The 22,663-nt window shown below is 39.7% G+C and overlaps 1 protein-coding gene across 1 annotated transcript in view; it reads right to left on the bottom strand.

The window, feature by feature from the left end:
• Positions 1-22,663, bottom strand: part of UROC1 (urocanate hydratase 1) — a 40,233-nt gene that overhangs the window by 7,802 nt on the left and 9,768 nt on the right. The window contains exons 4-17 of the mRNA XM_064667476.1: positions 22,491-22,550; positions 19,328-19,456; positions 18,655-18,716; positions 17,645-17,711; positions 16,922-17,065; positions 14,159-14,247; positions 13,637-13,699; positions 12,407-12,586; positions 10,850-10,947; positions 10,529-10,601; positions 9,337-9,458; positions 4,680-4,750; positions 3,630-3,728; positions 1,725-1,824 (exon numbers count right to left, since the gene is read on the bottom strand). Of these exons, the coding sequence (XP_064523546.1) occupies positions 1,725-1,824; positions 3,630-3,728; positions 4,680-4,750; positions 9,337-9,458; positions 10,529-10,601; positions 10,850-10,947; positions 12,407-12,586; positions 13,637-13,699; positions 14,159-14,247; positions 16,922-17,065; positions 17,645-17,711; positions 18,655-18,716; positions 19,328-19,456; positions 22,491-22,550 (1,357 nt within the window). The remainder of the gene's footprint in view (positions 1-1,724; positions 1,825-3,629; positions 3,729-4,679; positions 4,751-9,336; positions 9,459-10,528; positions 10,602-10,849; positions 10,948-12,406; positions 12,587-13,636; positions 13,700-14,158; positions 14,248-16,921; positions 17,066-17,644; positions 17,712-18,654; positions 18,717-19,327; positions 19,457-22,490; positions 22,551-22,663) is intronic.

The following is a 22,663-nucleotide window of genomic DNA, read 5'->3' as shown; positions in this document are numbered from 1 at the left end:
GTTCTAAAATGTACAGATTTCCTCCTCAGCCACTAGCATGATAAGAGTGGAGGTTGGACAAGGAGCATGGCAAGTGAGCTAACAATAACCTGCTGCTCTTGGCTTTGATAAGAGTCATCGACTGCAAATGTCTGTGCTGAAATACACTATGCAAAGCATAGTCTGAGGTACTTTAAAACAAAATGAGACAGACATATTCTGGAAAAGTCCTGCGTGCCAAAGAGGAGCCAGTTTCACCCAAACCAGGTCAAATGTGGTGTTAAAACCATAGGAAAGAAGGGAGAGGAAGACCTAAGGTGTTCTTTTATTACCTCCAGAAGCTCATCTGGTAAAATAGAGTTAGGCTAGTTTCAAAGATCAGTGATATCAGTGGTCAACCAGCTTTAGAGAAGCCCTTGGAGAAGGCAAATGGTTCGTGTAAATCGCAAAATGCAAAGAAACCCATAAAGGATGATGAGCAATGGGGTTTGTCAAGCCTTGTTTCTTTTGTCCTCGTCTGAGGGCATTGCCTGACATTTACTTATGTTGCTAAGCCCTTTGATGGAGACATTACTTTGGATTGCTGTTCTCAATTGCAGCTGCACCATTTTCTCACAGCTTGGCAGAAACCAACACTATTCAAGACCTCTATTCATTTGACCCATTAGAACTAGGCAACACACTCAAAGTGTGTTGAAGAGGGACTGAAAGATACAGCTAAAAGCCTAATTTCACCAGGAAATCCAGTTAAGATAGCAGGGAACTTTTATCCTTAAAATTGAGCCATAATTTGGTTCTATTATGAATTCCCATAATGGAAGTAATTCAATATGCTCAGCTACCTCTATCACAATTTCTCCTTCTACAGCAGCAGATCCTCCAATTTCACACCTCTTTGTGATTGTCAGTTCATGACATATGGAAACACTACTGGGCTAAAGCTATTATCATAATTTCCACTTTATGGATGGAAAAATGAGGAAGATTTTGGTTAGAAATTGCTCAGTGCTTCATTCATTTTTTTGCAGGTTTCCAATCTGGTGTTTCTTGTGTTTATTTCTCTAAAGCATCATTTCAAAAACTTAAAAGTAGTCTGGTTAGCTCAGGTTAGGTGTGTAGCATTAAAGGCTGCTTTTGTATAAAAATCTACACAATTTGCCCCCAGTCACACCATAAGTGAAAACCAAGTCTTGTAATCTAATCCAGAATGCTTGACTTCCATTCTTATGCCTTTACTATGAGAGTATGTTCCCTTATGAGCAGAAAAGTTCCTTTCAGAAACTCTAGATTGTTTTCTTGAGTCCTCAGGCAATGGAATGAAAGCAGCTGTGAACCGTTTTTGCTTTAAGCAAAATACTATTATAGCCCTGATTTTCATCCTGTGGATTCCAAGGAAATATGGCTGTAACTCTGCTTGGATCATCTGTTTGAAACAGTGAGGTGCAAAATTAAAGTCAAACAGAAAATACAGTCCTCTGAGACTGCTCTCCATTTGCATTCAGGTACATCTGGTGCATCTTCATTGAATTTCCAGCATTGTTCAGGACTTGTCCTATATAAAGAGCTCCACATTCATGTCTGTATCACTACTAAATCCCACAAAGCTTCCCAGGAAAATCTGATTAATTGGGATTAAAGGGTTAAACAAAAACATTTTTTAAACATTGCATAAAAAATTATTTATTTCTCTTTTAAAGCCATTTCCTTGCTTGCCCAGACAGCCAAGTCTCAGCTGCTCCACTGACCTGCACAAAAGGCGGATCCATCGTAAATGTTTGACGTTTCTCTGAAAGGACTGTCAGTCCCACTCACATCGTGGTGATCTCGGCTCAGGACTACCGGAGCCTGCAAAAAGCCAAGGACAAGAAAGTGGAATCCTTCATGGGTTGGCATTGCTGCTGAGGATCATTACCTGCTGAATTCACTTCTGTCTTAAGTAATTTCAAATCTCAGCTTTGCCCCCCCTCTCCTAAACCCCCGAAACACTTTCTCTGCCTGTTATTATTTATTCTAAAGCAGTTGTTCATATACTGTTCATGAAAGTGACCATCCCTTCATAACAAAGAACAACAGCCTGTTTTCATGCCAATGGCATCCTCAAAGGTGGGCAGGGAGAAGAGGGGAAGCAGTGAGGTTATTTGATCCAAGCATTTCTTTGTTGAAATTTCTAAGACATTTCAGTATGCAAAAATCTTCATTCAGAAGGAGTTCTGTTTGCCATTGAAAATCGAAATTAACAGTAAAATGTTTTACAATTTTGCATTTTTTTATGACCTTGGACTAAAAACTTAACAATAAAAATCAGTGATTTCATACATCTCAAACAAGTCCGTTCTTGATTTTGAATTTAATTGACAGCATGAATTAGTATCAGCTTGCAGGTATTCATTACTACTTGCCATGCACTAGGTTTGTATAAGAATAATTCGCTCTTGGCATGGTGTGGTCTGGAATTAGCTGACTCTGTTTTATGCTGGCAATGAATAAGAAAAATCACCGAAAATATACATGAGCACCCAGCTTGCAAGAGCAGGAATGGAGATTTGCAGAAACAAAAGAAGAGCAACAAAATCCAAAGGGCCTGGGAGTCTGACCTTGTCAGTCATAGCTCCAAGGGAGTGCTCTGGCTGGTCAGGTTTATTTTATGAGACTAGCTTGCAGTGACCTTCATTTGGAATCCTGAGTAGGTCAACAGCATTTGAATTATTTAACTAACATTTTCTAGGTAACAAAAACCAGACCTTTCCAGATAGAATCCATTCTAAGTTTTACTTGAGTTTGCTCCTTTAATAAGGGTAATTGTGATCCAACTATAAAAAGAGATGGAGATGAACAAGTGACATTGTCTTGGTCTGATGCTGCTGTACACACAACAAGTAATCAAAGAATATCCTGAGTAGGAGGGGACCCACAAGGACCTAAGTCCCACTCCTGGCCCTGCACAGGACCAGCCCCAAGTACAAGGTATAATTGCTGAGTGGTGCCTTCAGGAATTTTGTCTCCCCTGGAATGTCACATTGTACATCTACCTACAATACTCACAAAGAACTTACAAAATCTCTACAGAATCTTGCCCACAGTATGTACTTTTACTACCACCACACAGGGTCAGTGGAATTTTACCCAGATGGGTAAGATATTAGAATTATGCTCTACAGGGGCAGTGTCAAGCCTAAGGATTTTTTCTATTTACACATGCAATGCAAATTGCCTGCAGAGCTTGCTGTAGCTATAATATGGCTGCAAGTGAGGGATAGAGGGGAAGAAGCCCTGGGGAGTGGCACAGTCTCTTGTTACCTCTAACATTTGGGGCACCACTGAGGAGTTAGAGTCCCTGCCTCGTGTTCTCAGCAAATCACAGAATGATGTGTTGTGCTTGTAGATGCCCAAACAGAAAATAAGGCAGATTCCTGTTATGAAAAAAAGGTAGCCTATTTCAGAGAGTTTCTAAACCCATCTCTCTCCTATTACATAGTGCAATATAGGTGGCAGGCAGAGAAAAGGACTGAGCTCTAACATACTAACAGAAACTGCTTCCCTGTAAATGGCACTTTTGCTCTCACTGGTTGCAGTCCTCCTTTACCACCTGCCACTCCAGTCTCAGATATTAAGCATAATTACCAGACCATATCAAGACAAAAAAGACAAACCTTAATCTTTCCTTCAGAAATCGCTCTGTTAATAGCCACAGCTATAGACACACGACCCCTCTGATCAGAATATAAGATTCTAGCCTGAGAGCCAACAACCTGGAAAATAAAAATGACAGAATTATAAGGTTCTCTGCAGCTGGTTTATCTTCAGGCCCCAGATGAATGGAGTCACAGGAGTGACCCTTTCCCTTCTATAGGAAAAAGTGCAGATTATTTCTTCAGAAGCATCCAGCTTCCAGAAAAAAAAGAAATTAAACCCCCTCTTTGAACTTAGTTTTATCTCCACTCACACAATCCATGAGATACACTTCTGTATTCAGCTGCTGGTCCCATAAATTCCACTTTTTAAATCAACCTGATTGCTAGGCTATAATCCTCCTATTAACAAATCCCTTACCAGCAGCTGAGATGCAGAGATTTGGAACTGATGATGGTGGGCTGGAAGGGAAGAGAAATGTGGAGACAAAGAATAGCACAGCTATGTCCTGCACAGCTCTGCTGCTCTCCACCCCATAGACCAACCTGGCTTCCAGATTAGGAGAGCACATATGAGCCCTACAGCATTAGTGGTTAGCTTCACATGAGAGCCTGTCTAAAAGAAAAACAAAGGATGCTCCACTGGCATCCTGCTTCCCACAGCGCAAAAGGACGGCAGCTCTTGCCTTATCACCTGTTTGGAAAGGGTTCTGGGAACTGCAGGTGTGAAGAGGCTGGCCCAAAGCAGTGCCAAGAGGGACATTTGAATAGTGCTCTGAAAGAAGTGTGGTTACAACTGAGGTGGAGCATGAAAGACTGATATGTTTCATTCCAGGTACAAGAGTAGATATTACTGGATTATTTTAACATTTCCAGATGAGGAAATTAAGGCAAATAACTGTTTCAGCTTACCCTAAGACACTGCTATGGAGAGAGAAGTTTAAATTGTCAGCCCTGGGAGCTACAGCCAGTGTTCTTATTCATGCCCACTCCTGCTTTTCACCCCAGTGTTCAAGAACTGCATTTGGGACCAGGAGCAGTCACATCTGCTGAAGGAGGTTGTGAACTTACCAAGCTGTGCCTGCCAGCTTCCCGAATCCAGCGGATGTTGTCATGGTACTGCTGCTTCACAGATGTGCTCACTTGCAAGAGAAAGCAAAAAAAAAATAGGGTTTGAAAATTAATGCAATGTGCTCTAAATTTACATTAATTCATCTGGCAGCTCTAGGAAGTCACATTCTACTCTCAGATATAAGCACGCATATAGGAAATGCTGTATGAAATCCTCTGTGCAGCTGATGCAGTAACTGCACCAGAGATTTAGAGAAAGGTACAATATGTCACTCAGGAGACAGCTGGAACAATAACTCCCATTTAGATCTTTAGCAAACTAAATTTAACCTTGAACTATGGGTTACATGTACATTTTATGGTCGCCTGGCTTGCTGCCTACTAAATGCCCATTTATTTCCAGTCATTCACTACATTAGAAGCTTTATCAAACTCCATGACATTGGGTACTACAGCTCAGTCTTGCACCAGGTAGTAAAGCACTCCTTTGAGACAGCTAGCAGAAATTCTCAGGAGCAGCTGGCAACACCTACTTGAGGATAAGTTACACCAGTACTGGGATATAAATTTATAGCACAGCAGTTATTCTGTACTAAATGGTCCTTCTGAATGTTTTCATCCAAAGATAAAGCTGAGGTGTCTTATCCTACAAACTGAGGTGTGTTGCCTTACATTACTATGGGAAAAAAAGCCACACAGAAAAACATATTATGGAGTACCTACTCTATGTGTAAATCCACCCTACACCTTGTTTAGATATATGTATCTTATTAATTGAGAAGAGAAATATATATAATGGGTTAATATTCTCCAGCTTCTTCTCTCATTTACATCTGTGCCATTCCACCTCAATAAGTCAAACCAAGGGGGAGTAATAATAAAGATATTTTAATTAAAAAACCGTGAAATATGGCACATATCCATCATATACCTGGTGACCTCAGTACAATCAACTGCCTCCAAAGGCATGGCACCATCTGCAGTGAGTAACAAAAGGGAGAGCGGGTATGAAATGGGACAGAAGCATTGCCTTACTGTCTAATTTATGGGGCTTTTACAGCACAGATGAGGTTGCAGTGGCTGAAGAAGTTACTGCCTGTGAGCTCTTCCTCTGTGGGCTAAGCTGTGTCACATTACCTTACCCTGAGGGGCATGGCCAGCTCCCAGGGCTCGGCTGGTGTGACAACATGCTGAGCCACAGTGACTTGCTCATGCATTGGAGCTTCAAGTCAATCTTCCCTGCAGATGCCAAGATGGAATGTTCTCCATTACCTTCCAACACTTACCTGTTCTCAAGTCAATTTATAATGTACACATAACTTATGTTTGAAAGTCAAACTGCAGAAACTGCACTCTGCTAACTTGAAACTGTCCACTGAGCAGCCTGTTTAGACTACTGCCTTTCCACGAGGCCACGTGTTGGCAGTTATGCAGAGCAAAAGTCAAAAAAGGAGAGAGGAAGATGCAAGATACTCATATTTAACCTGTGTTAAACACATTGTTAAATGGAAATGAAAAATATGCTCATTCTTGCAGAGACAGGCCTTCCATACAGAGAGCTTTAATGATCCTAAGAAGACCTGTCAGTGCTCTAGGGGTTGGCTCCAAGTGATAGCTTCTAAACTCTGCTGTGAGGATTAACATGTCAGCACTTCACTTCTCAGGGAGTAAAAGATGAAACATCTGCTAGTGCTGTCCTAATAGGATTGTGCTGCCACTCATAAGCTTTAAGGAAGCAGCCTCTAGAAGGCAATGGGCAGCATTCACTTAGGTTACTATAGGTATTTAATGAGTTTACAGGAGTTACTGTTACAGAAAAAAAAAAAAAAAACCAAACCAGAGAAAGGATCCTTTCTATCACTTTTATAAACTATCTCAGAGAGTATGTACCACATTTTATACTCCACAGTGCAAAGACTTATAGAAAAGATCTTACTGTCTGTAAATTCTTCAGAACATATCCAGAAGAGAAGCCAGATGAGAATACTGGCTACAAGGACCTATCTCAACTCAGCACATCTGTCCCTCCCAGCCAGCAACAATAAAGAGTCATATTCTCTCTCCTAAATAGTGGTATATCCAAAGTTTGATTTCATCAGTTATCCCTGGGGAAGTGAGGAATCCTAACTTTTATTTAGTCTTACTTCCTGCAATTGAAAAAAATCTTACAGCTTCCTACAGAATAACCTTAACTTTAGAGTAATCCCATGTGTCTCATTTGCTATAATGCTGCCTTACCTCCCCATCCCAACAGGAATGTGTTTTGAAGTCAGGCAAATTGCTGTGTTGCTTATGGTATTTCATAGGCCCTTGTACATATTTAGAGTTTTAAAGACATTAGAAAGCACTGGGCACTCAGAGAAATAGTCCCGAGGAACACAGAGACTGGCTCCCTTTGCTCTTGGGAGATTTATATTGTTATACATCAGCTCAACCTTCAAATTAGCACAGAGATTGTAAATCCAAGTTACACACCAATAATCAGCGCTGCATCTCTCATGCAAAAGTGATCTTAAAAGCTCAGGTACATTAGAAGTGGAAGCAGATAATGAAACTACATAAACCTTACAAACTGCGAAAATGTTCTAAGTGAAAAACTTCATCACCACAAAACAAGAAGAATAGTTAACATTGGACCCAAGGCCAGGTCCAAAGTTTAGACTTAGAATGCAACAGACTTAAGCTCTGTGGAGTTTTCATTCTGTTTTTATAATGGATTCTTTCCTAAATTTCAAAGGTACGTTCAGATTTAGATATGTGTGAGGATGTGAGGATATCCAGACCCTGAACTTTGGTCCAAACCCAGGCCTCATAGAAAGTGGACAGCATGTGGAATATTCAAGAACAAGTATGAATGAATAGCTGTTTATTTTCTGCCCAAATTCAGTTTTCCTTTCTCTTTGAATCAAATTCTCATTGTCCTGCCAAATTCAACAGCAAATCGAATAATAGCCTTGCCCTTAAGCCTGTTTTCACTTGTTGGGATTTTTTTAAATGTAATTTTTCACTTAAATAAAAAATACACAAGCAATAGTTCAATGCCTTTTGTCTGTGCAAGAGACTTCTCTCCACAGCTTTACATTACATCTATATAAACACCCCCATACTGTTATGTACACAGTAACTGATTCATTTCCCAGTCTTGCAATGCAAACCATCCAAAGGTCATGCATTGCTTCAGTCCTGGGAGAAGATCTCTGGAGGCTGCAGTACACGGCAGAAAAATTACTGCAAATTTCTGAAGACAAATCCAGCACTATAATATTGGGTTTCACCCTCCCTTCAATAAAGCCAAGGGACCAGTTTTGAAAACATAGAAGTTTCAATATCCATAGACCAGAGTAAGCACTTCTGGGTTTTTGCATTTTTTGAAGATGGCTCCTAAGGAAAGATTAGGAGAATAGACAGAACTAAGGACCTTGCAGAGTCAGACCCACTCTATCAATAACTCAACTCCTGGGAGGAAAAGGAGGCCTTACATTATAGGAAGACAACAGTAGTTTTGTTCTAAATGAGACACATCTGAACACGGTATATTTCCTTTTCAGAAATACCACTCATGAGCCTCACAGTGATAATTGTTTCAGAGCTAACAGGAGAGCATTCAAAATTTTCACAATTCTATTCATATTTCAATGAAGACTTTCACTAAAGAAGCAACAAATATTTCAATTATTACCAGAGGAAAAAATATTAAGCTCTCCTTCTCATAAAATACGCTTTGGATTTGTGATCCTTTTCCTTTTGATCCCAAGGAATTCCTCAGAATTCAAGGATACTTTTGTTGATTCTGAAAAGCATAAAGCTCTGCTCTCTGGAGATAAAAAAGCTGAGGACTTCAGTGCTGGGAGACAGTGACAAGTCTTTGAGTCTGCTATCTGACTGTAAAGGTGGACCAAGAAAAGGAAAGAAGCAGGACCCTTCCACTGCAACCTGGGAGATCAGGAATAATGTTTGTTGACACAAAATTAGCTTTGTCTCAATTTCCATTCATAAGAAGGGGATAACAGTAATAATTCCACTTTCAGGGATGTGGAAGAGTGAAAGACAGTGTAATTCCTAGATCCTAGAGTAGCACACAAAGCCGTGCAGGTATTCTAAGTTGATTCCACCAGTGAATGGAAATAGTTGACAATTTACTAACAAATGACAGAAGAACCCTCAAAATTGTAATCACAAAAAAATGACACTGGATGGAGCACCACACCCATGAAACCTGGGTTTCCTTCCACTGATCTCCTTGGTAACCTGCTGAAAACCTCCCTAGATTCCCATGCCTCATTCACCTGTGAGATGGGGGGCAAAGCAATTTGACTCCTTAAACTACTTTTGGAGACCTGTTGATGAAAGACACTGTTTGCCTTAAAGTTTCAAGGTGACAAAGTTCAGGAAAACCTGTAACAAAATTAAAATAAAGATTCTTAGCCAAAATTGCACAATAGCTTTGGGATCAACATCTGTGGTGTTTTTATGTTTTACCTGCTGGTTACGCTCCTTACAGGAGTTTGGAGAACAGCAAGATTTTCTGCCCACATGGAAAATGAAAGAGCCTGCTTTCTGTGTTTTAAGCCAAAAGCTAACACACATTTCCCAACTCTCAGTTTCCTTTTCTCTCCAGAAGCAGCCCCAGTGACAGAGGCATGGGATGATGTCTTACCTCCCTTACGTATAGAGTCCTCCAGCACTGACATGGCAATGGAGTCAGTCGTAGCAAGGTCCTTTGGGTCACCTGAGGTACAAACCCAGCGGAATGGCCCAAATCCCAGGGAAAAAATGTCCCTGGGAATAGAACATGTTTCATTAAGAGATAGTTGAAATTCTTTCCTTATTTATCCTGGCTGCTAGCAGTGCTTTTCTTTCATTAGCTGGAGACGGAAGAATTTGAAACATTTTCAATGAACTAATCCAAACAGAAGCATCAAGGACCATTAACTGAGAAATTAAACAGTGGTGTTTCATGCAGCCATTGACTGGTGTATAAAAATACAGCCAGGCCAGAATTTTGATAGTCATGTTGGGCAGTTCAATCAAACAAGTGCATCACCAGATGACTTGCAGTTTTTCTTCTCTTTCATCAAATATACTCTGCCTGCTGCCTGGTCTTTGTGTCCTTAACCCAGGCTAACCCTGGGTGCATCTGCACTATCAGACAAGTGTAGGTTCTGAACAAGTGCCTGAGTCCAGACTCATTTGCTGCCCACATTGTTTACATACAATAGTGAGACACGCTTCAGTTGAGGTCCGGAAGAAAAGATCTAGTCTGGTTGGTGCCTTACTCCACATTCAAACTCTTATTCACATGGCACAGGCAAGTTAGAGGATGAGTCAGAGGAAAAATGAGTTATAAATCCAGTCCCTCAACATATCTCCTGGGCTCAGCTGTTTCCACAAGCAGCATGTACGGCTTGGGAAAGAGGCTGGTGACATGGGCAGACAAATGCCCTCTTTCAGACATGCTTTTAACTTCAGTGGCTTTGATGATTTGGAATTGGGTTCTACTGCTCTGAAGAGACAAGCTCTCAATTTTTAGCACCCATAAGTGAAGTTGCTTATAGTTACAGTTTGAAGCTGTGATCTGGCTCTTCTTTTGAGTAGAACTGCTTAAAGGAAAATTCATAGAAAAAAAAATGCAGCTAATTCATGTGAAGGAGTAAAGAGTTTTGATTTGGCAACATTTCAGCCCAGACTAACTCTGGCATAACACCTGCAAGATCAATTTTCCAACTGCTGTTGCCTCCTTTTGATCCTTCATAGCGCACTGCAAATTTGCATTAATCTCTGTAGTACTCTCCCCTAAACAGAGGGAGTCACAAGGCACTTAAGAGCATATTCCAAACTGCCCAACATACCCCATGATGTGCTGAACATAGGAAGGATATCGAAATTCTGTTTTATTTGCTCCTTTTTTCTCAACATCAGCACCTATAAAAGAATTTTAATAGTGATTCAGTGAAAAAAGATCCATAAAAGGTAAACCTCTACTGCACCTAGGTTCCCATGAAGGTTGTATCTCATTCAGAGAGGGTCAGGGGTCTCAGAGAACAAGAGAAAAAGAGAGGCTAAAGAGTTAAAATAACACAGTGGCCAACCCCATCCTACCAACATATGCAGCTGGGAAGATGCATGCAGGATTGTCCTTGTTTCCACCTACAGATCCAGGACCTACTCACCAGCCCTTTGAGCTTCCAAGAGAAATGCATTGCCATAATCCCAAAAAAACATGCCCTTATCAGCAAGTTTGTTAATAGCAGCCACATGCCTCCTCAGACTGAAACAGAGAAGGAAACAGTTATTCTTGAGTTTGATGAAATATCAAAAAGAATAATATTGTGAACTCACTAAAGGTATGGGAGTAGGGGGAGACAGATGGAAAGGAAAGACCCCAGATAAATTCAGACATAAACCCATAAGTCATCAGTTGAGATGCTTTCAGTCTCTATAGCACCCCCAAATCTTGAAGTAATTTACACTCATTAAGGAAACTTCATTCACTGGCAATGAGGGGTCACATCTTTCAGCAAAGTGATGCAGCCAGATCTGGGGATGGAGGGTAATAACAAAAAACAGTCTACATAAAACTGCTCAACGGTTTCGGAAATTCACAGAGCAGAGACAGAAAAGCTGAAAATGGCTAAACATCATTGTTCTGGCCTCACCCTTGGCCAAAACAGCCCAGATGGCCCTTTCTTTCCAATAGTGGGCCTGCCTCAGGGCTGGTCCCTGTGATACCATTTCCACCTAATATTAACTAGTTCTAATATCAATGCATATTTGCATATGGACTTGCACACGCAGAGGTGTAACCTCTTGGAGTTCTGGAGGTAAATCAATGACTATCAAATGAGAATGGATTTTTTTTTTAGGTCATATCTAGCTTGTTAGAAATGAGTTCCTCACAGAAATTTACCTTTCTGTTACCTTTGTCTTTGATTAGTATGACGCAGAATTGGGGAAACTGGAAAAGTCCTTGTTGGTCCCTCATCCAAAGTCAAATAGATGTTATGCCCATATTCTACCTTCTACTGGTAAGAGGTCTCCACCAGGAATATTCAAGGTGAACAAAACCGGTGTAGGAGCACTCTCCTTGAAAGGACCAGTTGAGAACTATAGTACAGCTTTATTTGTATATAAATTATGCCAAATTGCTCCCTTTATAATGTCCAATTTCTCTTGCAAACTTGTAAATCAGTGGTAGCTTCCTGAAATCAAGATGCTAAACAGAACTTAGTTACAGTTGCAGCAACCTGTGGGGAGTGACTGGGGGAGATTTTCCCCTTTTTATATCCTTCCTTAAAAACATCTTGCTGGCCAGAAGCCAGCAATGCATGGCAGGTTGAATGGACTTCTGGCTTGCTCATCGGAGCTTTTTGTCATATTCAGTGAACCCAGAGCAAATGGAAGACTACATGGAATTATACTTATTGCCCCAGATTTTTAAAACCTAATGCAATTTAGGAATTTATAGAAGTGAAATGAATCATTAGTGTTCAAACTTCTGATCTTATACAATACAGAATAACCCTAAAGTGGTGGGTAGGTGATGTCTGCCAGATTGTGACTGATAGATGTACAAGGACTAAATAGTGCAACTTTACCCCAGATTTCTACTGAAACAAACAAACAAAAAAATCTAAGAAGAGAGAGTTCTTGAAAGAAAGACAGAGATCTGATTACTTGCAGACCAACTAAACTTAAAGGTTAAAAATACATATTGCCAAAACATTTACCTCTCTTGCACCAGGGTCCGGAACTTCCCTGGATCGGAGGAAAGAAGCTGCTTTGCTTCCTCAAAGCCAAGCTGTACTGGATAGTACCCCCCATTAAATGGGTTGTGACAAGAAGTTTGGTCAGACCCCAGATCAACCAGCAGCTCTCCTGTTTTGTCCAGCTCATAGACCAACCTCTCCCTGGGGAAGACAGTAAATGGAATGTTTGAACATAAGCTGTCATTTCACAGTCTGGCTCCTCTTTTAGGAGAATTTCTTCCAACTCAAAAGGTTGTTTGTGACAGTAGGCCCTTGGCTAAGGCTTTGCAGGAGGCTAAGCCAGGAGGTAGGAAGTGATGGTACTGAAGATTTGGGTGCAACTTTTATATTTCACATTTACCTGTGCAGGAATGCTGATAGATGAGTTGGATACCAGTATGACCTACCAGCCTTACTGGTCAGCCTCAGCCCTTGGTGTATGGTGTGACAAGAGTTAACACTGAATAAAGCCTCAAGAGCACCAGGACTTCTACCCATTGTTTTATTATTTTTATTTAATCAATACCTCAGTACTTCTATTCTTCACTTATAGCAGCCTTCCAGTACCCGAAGAGGCTTACAAGAAGGCTGGAGAGGGACTTTTCATGAGGGTAGGTAGTGATAGGAAAAGGAAGAATGGCCTTAAGCTGACAGAGGGACGGTTTAGATTAGATATAAACAAGAAATTCTTTATTATAAGGGTGGTAAGAACTGGAACAAGTTGTCCAGATAGGTTGTGGACTTCCCATTTCTGGAGGTATTCAAGACCAGGCTGGTTGGGACCCTGGTAAACCTGGTCTCATGTCATGGCAGGTTCCCTGCCTGTGGCAGGGGGGTTGGAACTAGATGATCTTTAAGGCCCCTTCGAACCTGAACATGTCTATGATTCACTGAAGTCAAAGACATTTTCTTGCAATCCAATTAGTGAAAGATTAGAAGGAAGTAGATAAATTCTTTCTTCATCCAAGGAAGAATCTTAGAATTTCTTTCCCTAAGCCATTTATTGTTCCATAAGGAAAGCAGGAGCACGAGAAACAACTGGGAACTGGAACACGAGGATGAACATCTCTCTTTTGACAATACTTTTTCATTAACATCTAGAGTAATGTACTCAGCCCTAGATTTAATGTCTCTTCCAAGTTTGGGAATTAATTCCAGATTGACTAACAAGCCAGAGCATTAATGTATCCATTATCCATACATACTACTTACCATAGATCTACCACATTCCCATGGTAACCCAAACTAAGGGCAATCTTATTCTTTCTTGCTTCTCTAGAATAGAATAAAAAGATGGGTTGAAGAAAATGCACCTCATTCCATCTTGTAAAGTATAAGTCCCACACAGAATCAAACCCAGCAAAAAAGTCTGTATGTAGTTTTCAACACTTATCTAGAAAACAGATCTTTCAACCTTTGCATAATTGTTAATCACGGATTCCATAAAACTTGAGTGATGCTTCAAGTGTAACATCAGATGTAATTGCTCTATGCATATTCATGAAACAGAATGAAGACACATTTAACATATCCAAATGATATGAAGCATTAGCAGGTACTAATAATGACTGCTGCAGTTTGGGAAACCAGAATCACATTCCAAAGCAGACTTGGAATAAGAAGAGCATCCCTCAACCCCTCTGACATGTACACTAAAATGGCACAAGGCAGAAAGATGTGAACTGAGGGTTAGGAAGCAGAGATAAACTCACTGAATTATGTTGCAAGTCATACCTAAGGCGAGAAATGCAATGGTCCAGGTTGTCAGAGATTTCCATCAGCCATCCCTGCTTGTGACGTTTCAGAAGTGCTGCTTCATCGACCTGGGAGTAACAGCAGAGATCTGAAAACTACTATTTCCCCTATGTAGTCACTTTTACCTTTAGTTTTTCAATTACCCTATAAGAAAGAGTAGCAAAAAGGTAAAGGTAATAGCCCTGCTCTTACCTTGAGATATACCTCTGTCTATATATAATAAAGATATAATATATATAATTATTGTTCAAATACTTATTTTTCACCTCTAATGTTCTTTTTTTACACTTTTTGTTCTCTTTTACTCCAGGCTCAAAGCAAGAAATATTCTTGATACATCACTTCCCAAAATATTCTACAAACAAAAATTTATCATTAAAATTGTACAAGAGGTAATATTTTTCTGCCAACTTTAGTTATTGTTTTTCTTCATGAGTATGTTAAAAAGCAAAAATGTTTCCAATTTATTTTTCAAATCTAGCTATTTCTTGTGAAAATTGTGGGTTTAATTGATTAAGAAAATATTTTCTTTGATCAACTCAGAGAGATGTTTCTGCCGAGTTGCCCAAGATAAAGGTATGGCTTGCTGAATAAAATTAACCCTCACTTTTGTTCTTGGACTGCTGGTTGAAAATCTCAACCAAATATGGAAAAGAAGAAAGCACTTTCTTGTCCCCGCTGGCTAATGCCACCAAAAAATAGCCCAGATCAAAATAAAACCATCTTTAATTCCTTCATTTGAAATTTGAAGCTCCAAACAAGCTCAGTCCCAAATCTGTACTCTCTTCTGGGCTCAGCTTCTGTGTATGCCAGTGTGTATGTGCCTAAGAGACAGCTGGATAAAAATATAAGTGGATGGACAAACTGTGGAGGCTTTGAACCATTAATATGGAACCTGTGCCAACATATGAACTTGCACATCCATTAATACTTTTATAATGAGCTATCATTGGCATAAAGCAAGTGGCAAAATTAATTTAAGCCAATATTCTGTGGTAGCAACAGATTTAAAACCCCCACAGTGATGTGTGTGCATGAGAACACACAACCTGACTAACTTCCACTATTTCATGAAAGCATTTTTTACTTCTCTATATTCCATTCCCATCATTTTCATTCTCTCATTAAGAAGGTATTTACATGTTAATTAATTAGGTTCTGTATTCAGGAGTTGCTTAAACACCAGGAAACCTTTTCTTTCCCAATTATTCTTAGCATGAGAAACCTTCCATAATTTTCCACATCAGTAATAAAAGCTATCCTTCCAAAACCCCAGATTATGATAATAACAGTGTCACTGCCAATGGAATTATTCAATAAAGTCAGGTGCCGTGGGGGACAGCTTCTTTTGAGATATTTAAATCAGCGCAGGAGGAAAGATATTAAGTGGTCTGTATGAATTACAGGAATTGGGTTCATTTAAATCCCCACATAACACAGATCAGATCTATTTAAATTTTACTACATCCTACATATTTTACTTTAGCCCTCTCTGACATTCTTAGCCCTCCACAGACTTGCCAGCATACTCAAGAAAACTAGCTTCCTTTGAAACACATTTTCAAAAATATGCTCATTTTTCATCAGCATCTCAGTAGTTTTAAAAAATTGCATAAAGCTGATGACCAAATGTTGCCTCCAGTGTAACCCCAGAGAGCCCAGTGCAGCTCCGAGGAGACAGTCTGGCCCTCCACACAATTATTTCATAAAATTACAATCTGCTTCCTGTCAAACAGAAGAGGTAAAAGACTTGCACCATTAATCCCTTCTGTCAGAGCTTCGTAAGCCCCGGCTGACGAAGCGATATCTCTTGCACAATTCAATGCCATTTGCATAAATAGTTTCTTAAACAAATAATATGTACATATATATAGTTATCCACATGTGCTCCTGAGACTCATTTCCGACAAGGATCATCTCACAGGAGATAAAAACCAGGCGATATTCAGTCTCCTGAACAAAATCATCTGCAGCCGTAGAGATGAAAAGGACAAAGGAGGGCCGTGAACAGCGCTCACAGGAGTCTCGCCTTTGTATTCCAGCATTTGAGAGATCATGATGACAGAAGTCTGAATAAAGATAATTTATTCATTAATAATTTATTCAATAGTAAATTGAATAAATTTATTTCATCTGCAGAGCATACCTGAGGAAATCTCAGATACACGCAAAACTCACGTGCCAATAAAACCACTTTTGCACCACTGTTGTAAAGCAGGTGAAGCCCCAGCCTTCCATGAACAAGACCTGAGCTGAGCAGAGCAGTCAGGTTTACTGCACACCATGTGGGCAGTCTGACCCATTATGTTTTGAAGTTTAATTGTGCCAGAGGCTTTAAAGATTAATCAAAGTTAAATATTATAATTAATACCTTTATAACATAAATGATTTTTGGCATAAGAGAATGCAGGAATTCTCAAGGAATTGCCTGTAGAAGTTACACCCTTTCACACATGAAATGAGGGTAGTTCAAGCACTGAGAGCTCATCTAACAGCATCATTCTGCATTATTTGTGAAGTAGTCATAATATCCTTGCAGCCTGATCCAGTGAGTGTATAAATAGAGAGAGGAATAGCATTGAAAAATGCTCAGCAATGAAAAGGACAGACAGATCTTAGAAAAGAGTATCTTTCTTGAGTTTTTGTCAGGGTTACTTGAGGAACATGTCAGATCAGATGAATGTGGGCTCTGATTCAGCACATGAAGGAGAGAAGACAGAACAAAAGCAGTATTGCTCTCACCTCTGCAATGATCCCCACACACCCAGCAATGACTGCAGCCTTTGCTTGAGCCCCACTCATCCCTCCGAGACCAGAAGTCACAAACACCTTCCCAGACAGGTCTTCTGCCTTCAAGTAGCGACGGCCTGCATTGAGCACTGTGAGCTGCACACAGCAAATAGAGCAATCACCAGGAGATATTTTCTCTGGAGTCCCTTAAATTTGAAGATCTTCTGTCCCTTTTGCAAACAGACAAACTCTGCAGTCACTGAACATGTGAACAGTTTTAACCTTTTAAGAAGGACACATGTTACAAAATGATGGTATGAAACCACCTGTCCTGATTATGTTTATTTCTCTCACCATGAAATAGAATAATCAGTGCTTCCCAATATGCTGCTCTTGAGGTATAGGGACTTGTTAAGGATGGCTGTAAAGGATGGATAAGGAAAACAGCCAAGAAAAGGTTTTTGTAGAACTCATTTGGTCAATTGGTACTTCATGTATTGTAGGTAAATATGAGCTCAAATTAAGACCTTGACTGCAAATCCCTTCAGGTCTGTGCCCTAGATAAAATGTATCTAAGTGAAAAAACACTAATTGTTTAAGGAGCGGGCAATGAGAATTTCTTTAGTAGCCAGAACATCCTCTCACCACAGCCCAACTCACTCCAGTCACCAGACACTAAGGGAGAAATCCTCCTCCAAAACATACTGACAAATAGACCTTTCCCCAGTTTCTTACCACTGTCCCGTGTACTATTCCCTGAGGCCCAATGTAGCAGTAGCTCCCTGCAGTCATCTGACCATACCTAGAGACAGCAATGAACACTGTGAGACCACACCTTACTCAGGCTGGAATGAGTTCTGTACTCCACGTGTTTTCAGTATAACAAAAAAAAACCCTCTGTGTTTTGATTTGTTGTTAAAGGTCTGCTATTCTCAAATTCACATATTAACGAAGTTTTGTCATTAGCAATGCACCAACATGTTTTCAGAAGAGTGCTTAGCTGATTTAATTGAGTTCAAAACTGCATCGATCAAAAGCTGAGGGTAAAGTTGTCTTGGAATTTAACATAGTGACTAGGACACAAGGACACTCCTTTTCACCTCATTGGCACATTTATGCTATTGGTTTCCAGTGCCACTTGTGCTTCTAAGACACATAGTTGCATTTGAAGTTGTTGGCTCAAAATGTTTGTTCACATTTCTATTAAATTCCCAGAGGAGGGAGACAGTTCTCCAGCTGTTTTAATTTATTCTCTCCATGGTACCCAAATGTATAATAATCTTGTGCTCATCAACTAGATTAACAGTAGTTTGTACAAATGTAAAAAAGTATGTAAAAATAATTTCAAAAAAGATAATTTTCTACTTCAAAGTTCCTCTTAGCCTGAAAGAATGTTTCATGACTTATATTTTCCATAAATTGCAAAACAACCTCTGCAAAGTGGAACTAGCCAATGCTATAAGTGGTTTATGATTAAGGCTTCAGGCTGCCATGCAGCCAAGTCTCTCACATAAACCTAATATTAATTCCTGGCAGACCTCAATTACATCCTTATATGTGTGGCTGAACATAACTCAAACTCCAAAGTAATTCCACTTAAGTATGTATTAATGCTTTGCAGCATCAGGAATTTATGCAGCACAGTTGAAATCCATCTGCATTATCTGCATCCAGCTACTGCTTGATGTCTGAATTACATTTTAGTCAAGTATTTGATATATTTTAATAGTGAGCTATCTTCTTACATTGTTACTCCCAAAGCAAACATCTTCTCATATTCATCTCTGGAGGAATAGTTGGGAATAACCTAAGAAAACAATCAAAATAGAATCCAGATAAGCAAATTAGAGATTTAAGCAGGTCTTTTTGACAGCCCACATTTCTCTAACTATGGTCACACACATAGAAAAACAAGAGAAGTATTTCAGGTGCTTTATTTCATGCATTCCAGTATCAAAAAAAAAAAAAAAAAAAAAAAAGAAGTCCAGTCTTTCTGGCACTGTGACTGCCATGCAAAAACTAGCCTGCAGGGAGAGAGATATTGAATGGCTCAAAAGACTGGCAATAAACCAGTACTTTCACTTGTCCAGCTTGCCTTCCAAGCAAAGCAGTCCAGATATCGGAGCCTCTGATTAATAATCATCTTTTTGCTTATTGAGAGCTTTTAAATCTTCCAAACTGAGTCTAGCTGGTCAAGAACATGTAGAGCTCAGACTCAGTAAGAACAGAAGTTGTTTCATAAAGACAGGATTGTTTCCTCCATCACTGCAGATGAGCACATATGAGATGAGTGCAACTGAACTGGAATTCTCCCATGTGTTGTTGTAAATGTGGATAATATGAATCATATTTTAATTCAGGCTATACTTGAAAATTAACTGAAAAGGAGGTAAAAGAAAACAAGATGCTAATACCTACCATGCCATTAGTAATGATTAAACGAGGAGCACGGGGGTGGCTGGGGAAGAGTCCCAGAGGATGCCCACTGTACATTACTAGTGTTTGCTCTTCTGTCATCTCTGACAAGTAGTGCATTACCAACCAGAACTGAAAGGAAAAGCAAGGAAAAGAAGGAGTCTGCTTCCATCTTACATTTATGGGCTTTTTGTGAAGCCGCTAAACTTTGAGAATGAAGGCAGCTATAGACATAACGAGGTGTACTCACATATGGGATAACAGCCAGAGCTCTCAACACATTCTGGCTTTTAATAAAGTCCTTTAAGAGACATCACTCAGCAGGAAACGTAAATCATCGACTAGCAAAAGCCTGAATAAGTTCCAGAATAATTTGTCCAGTAGAAACTCCAGAAATCCTTCACTTTTAAAGCCATTCTCATTTTATCTTGAGGTTAAACATTTGGATCTGGCATTTTTCTGGCAATGTTTCTGAAGTCACACTACAAAATTTTCCCTATCAAATTTATTAAATACTCATTCTTTTTGTTGAATTTCAGCATCTTCTAATGCTCGTTTCCTGTTCAATAAATGGCTATTACAATGTGCACTTAAAAATGAAGTGGTTTTTCTCCTCAAATAAAAATTTGTGCTTTCATTGTGGACACTGAAGAAACACCTCGATACACTCAGGAGCATACAAATAAATACATTTCAACTCTGTCTGCATAATTCAAAAGTTACTCTTGATGAATGCCAAAAAGTACACTTTGATCACCTAAGCTGACTATAAATTTAACTCTCATACACCATTGTCTACAACAAAGCCCATTATATTCCACAGGACTTTTAGTATGTGACAACTAGGCCTGACAGAAGCTTTCCCATGCAATATTGGAATTCAATAATTACTTGAAATTGGAGTTTCTGTAGGGACACAGAAACAAAGTATCAGTGACAAATAAACAAACCCAGTTGTCATGGGCACTTAAGCTCCGTAGTTGTGGCTTTGATCTGAATTAAAAATGGTACAGATTTGAGGCCAGTCCTTCCTAATTCAGTCAATTTCCCAAGCTGCAAGTTAAAGTGAACAGGAAAAAGTTAGTAGAGTTACTGTTGCTTTTTACATTTTGGTTTTGTTTCATGAAAAATGCTGAACAATCAAGTTCTGGTTGTAGGATAGAACAGGTTGAACTCTCAGCTCTTTAGCAATCCGGGAAAAATATTCTAATAAAACTAGAAGTTGTGAGATAAATACTTCTTTTTCCATTGAAGGGCATAACTAGTAGCAAGGAAGCAAAAGCCTGAAAGCCTTTCAGAGCTTAAAGAGAAGGTCTTTTTTCTGCAGGTTTGTAAAGTTAGCTCTGGACATAGTTCTCTCATTTGAAATTATTCAGAAGAAAAGAACAAGTTTACATGGATTATATAAACCAAACTGAACTTTTTCCCTGGGAATTCTGCAATGATAATTTTTTTTTAAACATGCTGTTTTCAAGCTACAAAGAGAATAAAATGTTCTGTGGCAACTGAATCATTCATGTGATTGTTACTCTAAGCAGGCAAAACAAAAAATGTTTTGTTTGTTCTGCTGTGAAACAACTGCAGGTCATAGGTCTGGCTTGGATGAGAACAAGAGAAAAGAGAACATTTCTGACTTTGGCAGCACTTCTACCTCACCTTGCAGCCAGCATCTGCCTAAGGAATGTCAGGCCAATAAAGGCCACTATATAAACTGCTGGCACTGCTCACCTCAGAAATGCTGTAACACTCATGTAGTCAATAGGCAATAGTTAAATGGCATTTACTAATTGATGCACAGAATAAAGGAATGGTGTGGATTGCCATGGCACCTTTGTTTCAAAAAAAGAACAGTTTTGCCTCAAAAATCTGCCTAAATCTTCCATTTAACTTCCATTTACCAGATCGGGAAACTGAAGTATGAATTTTAACCACAAATGAAACCCCCCCACACTGGGAAGAAGCCCTGAGTCGCTCAGTCCCATGCTATGGTGAGGAATCCGTTCCTCTCCCCTAACTAGGAACTTCATTTGCACATCAGTTTTGCTGGGATTCTTTAATAAGCAAGAGGCCAGATTCAGATAGAGCCACGACAAGGTGCATGTGTGATCCTTCACGACAGAAGCTGGCTCCTTAAGTCAGCTTTTGCTTATGTAAGCTACAGAAACAGCAATTAAGACCTTCCCAGTGCTCAGGAGCGACCCTGCCCCCCACAGCATGATGCAGCTTTTTACAGGCCCATTGCAAAATTCAAAAGTGGATTTCCATCTGCCCCCACTCTGTGGCCTTGGGGCATCCAGAGGCTGGAGGCACCATGTGGGTTTGGCATTCACAGTAACCACATCTGTGCCTACCCACAGACACTCAGGATGGTGGTTCATTCGATGTTCCTCCTGCCACCACACACCTGCAGAGCATTCAGACAGAGCCTTTTTTTTTCCTTAAGACAATAAATTTGGCCTACAGAATCATAATTCTAAATATGCTACTGATTCCAAAGATCTCCTGCAAATGCTTCCTACACGCATTTTGCAGATTGAAGTGAGTGTATTTATGGACCTTTTTTATACAGGAGAACAGAGATTATACAACCATAACTTAAAACACCTTAACTTTGATTTTAGAGAGACTTTTACCCACCTGTAATTACTCTTAGAAGATAAGGGTTCATAGTAAAGTGCACCATGAACTGGCCAGCTAGCACAAATATTTACAGCTAACCTGATTTGCTAGGAAAAAAGACTGAAAATTGCACTTTCTTAAATCAAAGCCTTATTTTTATTCCACTGCTTGTGAAAAATGTTGCAAAAGTAACACAAACATAAGATACACTTTCTAGTTTCTTAGACTCTATCTGTGGAAAATACAGAGGCACATACACATGCATCAGAGAAAGACAAGGCTGGTCTTTATATCATCATGCACAGTTTGGTAGGTTCATGGTATCATGTTTAGTATTTCTGTTGGGCTGTCTGTGCTCTCCTCACTAAATAAAGCTCTCTCCATCTATGCAGTTCCTAACCGAGCATTCCTCTATCCAAACAGGATGTTTTGGAGTGTTTGGAGGCAACGACTGCCAAGAACTATCCCGAACTGCTTAAGCAGAATGTGCGTGGGGGAGGGTGGAACTGGTTTTATTAAGCAAGCTGCAAAACCAGCACTGTCCTACCTGTGCCCAGTTGCTGAAGACCTGCCCGTTTCCTCCATAAGTGACAAGCTCCTGAGGAAACTGAAAAAGACAATTTAACAATTAGGCAAGCACTCTTCTGAAACCTCTCACTGTATCCCTGAGCTATTTTTGTAATCTCAGTAATAAATCTTTTCTAGAGCTTATTACATCAA

This window comes from Pseudopipra pipra, chromosome 11 (assembly GCF_036250125.1).
Source record: "Pseudopipra pipra isolate bDixPip1 chromosome 11, bDixPip1.hap1, whole genome shotgun sequence".
Taxonomy (NCBI): domain Eukaryota; kingdom Metazoa; phylum Chordata; class Aves; order Passeriformes; family Pipridae; genus Pseudopipra; species Pseudopipra pipra.
Note: the sequence above shows the minus strand (reverse complement) of the source record. Positions and strands in the feature narration are given on the sequence as shown.